This window comes from Corylus avellana, chromosome ca9 (assembly GCF_901000735.1).
Source record: "Corylus avellana chromosome ca9, CavTom2PMs-1.0".
Classification (NCBI taxonomy): Eukaryota; Viridiplantae; Streptophyta; class Magnoliopsida; order Fagales; family Betulaceae; genus Corylus; species Corylus avellana.
In genome coordinates, this window is record NC_081549.1 from 17,561,756 (window position 1) to 17,568,230 (window position 6,475).

Here is a 6,475-nt window from a genome sequence, read left to right on the forward strand (position 1 = left end):
GACCGTTGGGCTTACGGTTTGCATGGCTTTTCAACCATCAGTACATGTGAATCACTTGCTGTGTTATTGCCTGCTTGACTTTAGAAGTCTTTGAAAATCCTCTACAGGTAAGGAGAAAAATTGGAGAATCCCCTCAACATTGCTCCAATGAATCCGATCAGCCCCCACGCGCCACCAAGCAGGCTTGATGCAAAGTTCTCTCTAAAAACTATGGGAATTTTGTGTAATTTGAAATTTCAATCCAAATAAAGCATTGATAGGGCTGGAATCTTGGACCATGGACCTCATTAAGAGCATACAAGGTCTTGTTTCTATCATTATTAGAATTGTTCCTTATTTGAAGACATAAAAGGCAATAATTTTTCTTAACCTGTACGAGTGATGAAGGAAATTAAGGCAGAACAAGCAAAACAATATCGTTTCGTGTCAGTTAATGATATTTTAATGTCTATGTAATCTCATTTTTATATTCAAAATCTAGATAATCCCCCTTTTTTTTTAAAAAAAATAATAATAATTTAAATGAATTTAATATTTTTATACATAATTATTATTAAAAAAGGATAAAAAAAAAACACACACACATGCTGCTTCATTTCTAGCACCATCTCTCTCATCCCTATTGTCTCTCTTTGGAATGCTCAAAAAGTTCACAAAAATGCTAATTTCTGCGTCCAACATATGATTTATTAAGCCGTGATTAGAGTTCACTTTAGAGGTATTCAGTTCACTCTAGGTGTTTTTGTTTTTTGTCTTTTTGGATTCTAAGTATCAAAATAAATAAATAAAGAATAAAAATAGGTCATTGCTTAAGCCATTGGATTAAACCCATGTATTCGTTTCCAATCTACATTGTGTGGGGTTACAAGAGAAAAATTAGAACGTGAAGTGCACAAAAAAAAATCTAGAAGAATGAAAAAAAAAAAGAAAAAGAAAAAAAAAGAGGAATGGGAAAATAAATGGAGCTGGGCAAATCCCACCTTTCATCCCACCACAATTTGTCGAATCCAATTTTATTCAAATTACAGATGTTTGTACTCGCTATGTGAGAATTTATATATAAACATGTCCTTCATGCAGATCATGAGAGTGCATCCTCTCCAAATATGAGTCAAAAATGCAGTAATTAAGTACAGAAAAAGAATATGTACAAAAAACAGGTCTCGAAAAATAACCCCATACAGAACGTGAGGGACAAAAACACGATGACTACCTATTTGGGCATTTTCACAAACACTTTCCTGGTACATTTAACTCCACCAACCAACAGAACCCATGGATAAAGCCAGACCAAAGTAGCGAAGTGAAAGGAGGTCGGCCAAGTATGGGGCAAACTAAACGAACCAGTTCGCAATAAAATCAAGTAAGGCCTGAGCATCTTCCACGAAATTCATCAAAAACAAAGAAACAAAAGCTAAGTATTTCAATAATACAGCTTAGTAGTTACAAACATCATACCTTAAAGACATCACTTGCATCCAATTACATAGATACAATTTTTATATTTCCTTTTATTGAAGCAGAAAGAAATAAACGCTAAGCTTTAGTACATTACTTCTCATAAACTATCACTAATGCCTCCTCCCTTGATTTTTGTGCATTCATCTTCAACGATATTTTTTTTCTGAGATATAATTGAGGGAAGATCCTAAAAAGAATGTCATCAATGTGCCTGGAATACCATATCCTCCATCTCTTCAAAAACATAAAGGACCAAATTACAATTCCAAAACCAAAAACAAATCCCAGTTCAACACTAATAAAATTCCAATCAATCACATTCTCAGAGTTCGAAGGACTTTCTTTAAATGTTGGCGGTGAAATTGGCTTTGCATGTGTGCATTTTGCCTTCAAAGGGAAGCCACATAACCCTTTATTTCCTGCATAGGAAGCTTCAGAAAATGTCGCAAATTGCTTGATCATTGGGATTGGCCCCACGAATTGATTGAATGAAAGGTTTAGAACAGAAAGGAAAATTAGACCAGCTGCAAGTTGTACTGGAATCTCCCCCGTAAGCTTGTTCCTTGACAAGTCTAAGGACTCCAACTGAGTCAAGTTTGCGAGAGATGGTGGAATTTGGCCAGTAAGAGCATTGTGCAACAAGTTGAGAACATATAGTGATCTAAGTCCTCCGAGTTCTTTTGGTACTGGCCCCTCAAGATTGTTGCAAGAAAAGTCAATTGAGGTGAAGATAGTTAGAATCTTCACCAACTCCATATTTCGACCTTTGGAGGTAAGTATTATGGAATCTTGATAGTACAAATGCCTGAAACACAAGAATTCAAATTGGGCCCTATTTTCAGTATCCATCATTGCTTTCCAGGCAGAAATTTTTGGAATTTTACCGGTAAAATTGTTTGAAGCTATGTCTACAATTTGAAGCATAGGCCAGGTGGCATTAGGATCCAAACAAGCAACAGGCCTGCTAAAGTTGTTAGATCGCAATACAAGAGCGCGCAACATGGACGAGTTCTTCAAGTAACATGGAAAGACATCCTCGATGAGATTGTTCCCCATGTTCAAGACCTCCAACTTTGTCAATTGGCTAGAGACTTCGGTAATGGTCCTCCTATTAGGTTTCCATTGAGATAAAAAGTTTGTAAATTACAATCGTCTTGAAAGGAATCGGGAATTGAGCCAATAAGTTTGTTTCCCTTTAGATTCAGCACCCCAAGAGTCACACTCTTTTCAATCAAGCATTGGGGTATTTTTCCACTTAAGGAATTATTAGATAGATCTAAAACTTGAAGAAATGTAGCATTGCATATTGATTCAGGGATACTCTCATAAAAGTTATTGCTAGAAAGAGAGAAGAAATAAGCAGAAGTAAAGGAGTCACCAATATTAGCTGGTATTACAGAGCTGAAATGATTCATCGAGAAATCCAAATACCAGGCACGCGGTGGTAGATCTGGGAGTTGTCCTTGGAGCTTGTTTGAACTAAGGCCCAGGACAGCCAAATAAGAAAGATTGGAGAAAGGTCGATCCAGAGTCACCAGCCAGTTGAAAGAGAGATTTAAGTAATCAAGACCACCAAGTTCTCCGAGCCAATTTGGTATATTTCCGTCAATCTGGTTGTATGAAAGGTCTAGAACGACTAATTCGGATTGGTATCTCAAGAAATCAGGAAACTTTTTCAACCTACAAGAAGCCAAACTTATATCGTAAATATGGGGAATGGAAGAGGACAAAGTTGAATTAATTCCATCAGTTCCATTATATTCAATCAATAACCTGTTGAACGAAAGATCAAGAGTTGAAAGATTTCTCAAATGTTGAATCACATTTAGAAGCTGCAAGGAGCCATTGAAGTTGTTTGAAAAAAGGAGGAGGAACTGAAGACGGAGTTCAAAGACAAACATCGGTATTGGCCCTTCCAAGTTGTTGCTACTCAAATCAAGAGTGTCTAGTTGGTAAGAAAAAATGTTGGAAAATTGATTGAGTTGACCACAAAATTGGTTGTTGGAAAGTTGTAAATTTTGCAATTTTGGAAGAGAAAAGAGAGTAACTGGAATACTCCCATTCAGTGAATTGAAACTCAGGTCAAGGCCTACTAGATACCGAAGCTCTTCCCAACGAATGGATGTAATCTGACCACTTAGATTATTATGAGAAAGTTTTATTTGGGTCAGTTTCTTGGCCGTGCTGAATGATGGAATTGGTCCGGTGAATTTGTTCCGTGACACGTCCAAATAAAGCAATTGTGTAAGCTTTGCCATTGAGTGTGGCAGTGATCCGCTGAAATTGCAGTGTGAAATATCTATTGTAGACAACTTTGTAAGGTAATCGATAGAATCTGATATTGACCCTGAAAAGTTTGTTTTGCTAAGCAACAGAGTGCGAAGAGATCCATTATGAGGAAAATCTGGCAAGGAACCATGAAGTAGTCGATTATAAGACAAGCCAAGAATCTCTAGTGTTGGTACCTGGAAGATCTTTCTTGGAAATGTGCCTCTCAACCCAGAAGAAGTGAGACGCAGCAACCTCAAATTTGTGAAATTTGCGAAGAACTCTGGAACTGGAGTAGACAAATTGTCATTATCCAGACGGATAATCGAGAAGGACTGAAGCTTCAGTAAGGTGGAATCAATAGGGCCTAAAAGATAACAATTTGATAAACTCAACACCCACAAATTTGGCAGTGAAGATGATAAGGCCTGGCACCACTGATTCCCTTGTGCTGATATGTTTACATCATCAAGAATAAGTTCTACAAGCTCTGTAAGGTTCTAAACCAGCACATTGAGACTTGGATTCTCAAGTTTCAGAACAGGACCTCTTTGGATGAGACTTGGATTCGCAATTTTTAGAAGAGTATCTACCGAGAAGTAATTGGAAGATAAATCAATAGAAACCAACCTTGTCAAGCGCGAAATTTCAATTGGTATCTGCCCTGCAAAGCCAGCACTTGATAGGTTCAAATAACTCAAATTCCTCATCTTTTCAAACTCCGATGGAATTTGAGAACCGTTGAAGTTGTTGTGAGCCAAACTCAGGTACTGGAGATTCTGAAGATTGAAGAGGCTACTTAAGTTATCACATCCACCGGAGATGGCTTCGTTCGTCAGATCGAGACCAATAACACTTCCCTCCGAGCAGTTTACACCTTCCCAAGAATAGCAATCGGCACTTTGATTCCACCGAACAAGTTTTTCGGACATTGCAGTGTTGAATGTAAGGTTGTTCTTCAATTAGAGCAACAAGGACCTCTGACTGTCCAAACATTGGCCCACCACCACAAAGATACTGAAGCTGAGTTGAAGTGAGCAAAGAAGCATCAAGAAAAGCCATGAAGAGAGTGGATTTCACATTGGAGGCTGTAATGAGAGACAGCCACGCAATGAAGAATTGAAAAGTTATGAAACTAATGGTAGGTTCACGAGGGTGAGGACCGATGAACGTGACCTTTTCGGCCAGTGACTCAAGTCTTGGCCGACCAAAAACCACTGGGATTTGGCACGGGACAGAAACCAAAGGCGTAGAATAGGAAGTAGAAGAAGTAGCGATGGATTTGCTTCATTGGAAATGATGAAAGTGCAATCTACGAGTAACTGATGTAAACTGGAATGATATTTATCTAGAGGAAGATGGAGAGAATAGCAATCAGGAACAGTCTTAGGGGTAGCAAAAGTTGTGGGCTTTCCACGAAGCTCAACCATTGGGTTCACTGTTTGCTTTACTTTCCACTAGCCGAGTTATTTGTCCCAATCCACTTTTTTGACTTCGAAAGTCTCCCAAGTCCTAAAATCTCTTTCCGGCCTGTGACTCAAGTCTTGGCCGACCAAAAACCACTGGGATTTGGCACGAGACGGAAACCAAAGGCGTAGAATAGGAAGTAGAAGAAGTAGAGATGGATTTACTTCAATTGGAAATGATGAAAGTGCAATCTACGAGTAACTGATATAAACTTGAATGATATTTATGTAGAGGAAGATGGAGAGAATATCAATCAGGAAAAGTCTAAGGGGTAGCAAAGTTGTGGGCTTTCCACGAAGCTCAACCATTGGGTTCACTATTTGCTTTACTTTCCACTAGCTGTGTTATTTGTCCCAATCCGCTTTTTTGACTTCGAAGTCGCCCAAGTCCTAAAATCTCTTTCCGGCCTATGATTCAGGTCTTGGCCGACCAAAAACCACTGGGATTTGGCACGGGACGGAAACCAAGGGCGTAGAATAGGAAGTAGAAGAAGTAGCGATGGATTTGCTTCAATTGGAAATGATGAAAATGCAATCTACGAGTAACCGATGTAAACTGGAATGATATTTATGTAGAGGAAGATGGAGAGAATAGCAATTAGGAACAGTCTAAGGGGTAGCAAAAGTTGTGGGCTTTCCACGAAGCTCAACCATTGGGTTCACTGCTTGCTTTACTTTCCACTAGCGCGTTATTTGTCCCAATCTGCTTTTTTGACTTCGAAAGTTTCCCAAGTCCTAAAATCTCTTTCCGGCCTATGACTCAAGTCTTGGTCGACCAAAAACCACTGGGATTTGGCATGGGACGGAAACCAAAGGCGTAGAATAGGAAGTAGAAGAAGTAGCGATGGATTTGCTTCAATTGGAAATGATGAAAGTGCAATCTATCAGTAACTGATGTCAACTTGAATGATATTTTTGTAGAGGAAGATGGAGAGAATAGTAATCAAGAGCAGTCTAAGGGGTAGCAAAAGTTATGGGCTTTCCACGAAGCTCAACCATTGGGTTCACTGTTTGCTTTACTTTCCACTAGCCGCGTTATTTGTCCCAATCTGCTTTTTTGACTTCGAAAGTCTCCCAAGTCCTAAAATCTCTTTCCGTCCTGTGACTCAAGTCTTGGCCGACCAAAAACCACTGGGATTTGGCACGGGACGGAAACCGAAGGTGTAGAATAGGAAGTAGAAGAAGTAGCGATGGATTTGCTTCAATTGGAAATGATGAAAGTGCAATCTACGAGTAACTGATGTAAACTGGAATGATATTTATGTAGAGGAAGATGGAGA

The 6,475-nt window shown here is 39.0% G+C and overlaps 2 protein-coding genes across 2 annotated transcripts; both read right to left on the bottom strand.

Annotated features, from left to right (window-relative positions):
• Positions 1-1,402: 1,402 nt before the first annotated feature.
• Positions 1,403-2,661, bottom strand: LOC132162056 (putative receptor like protein 25). Its single transcript, XM_059572303.1, has one exon. It carries the CDS (start codon positions 2,515-2,517, stop codon positions 1,552-1,554), a length of 966 nt encoding a protein of 321 aa, XP_059428286.1. The 5' UTR covers positions 2,518-2,661; the 3' UTR covers positions 1,403-1,551.
• LOC132162393 (receptor-like protein 6) lies at positions 2,538-4,661 on the bottom strand. Its single transcript, XM_059572627.1, has 2 exons — positions 4,323-4,661; positions 2,538-4,229 (listed from the first exon to the last, which is right to left on the bottom strand). The coding sequence occupies exons 1-2, from the start codon at positions 4,659-4,661 to the stop codon at positions 2,538-2,540; spliced, it is 2,031 nt and encodes a 676-aa protein (XP_059428610.1).
• Between the last annotated feature and the right edge of the window lie 1,814 nt (positions 4,662-6,475).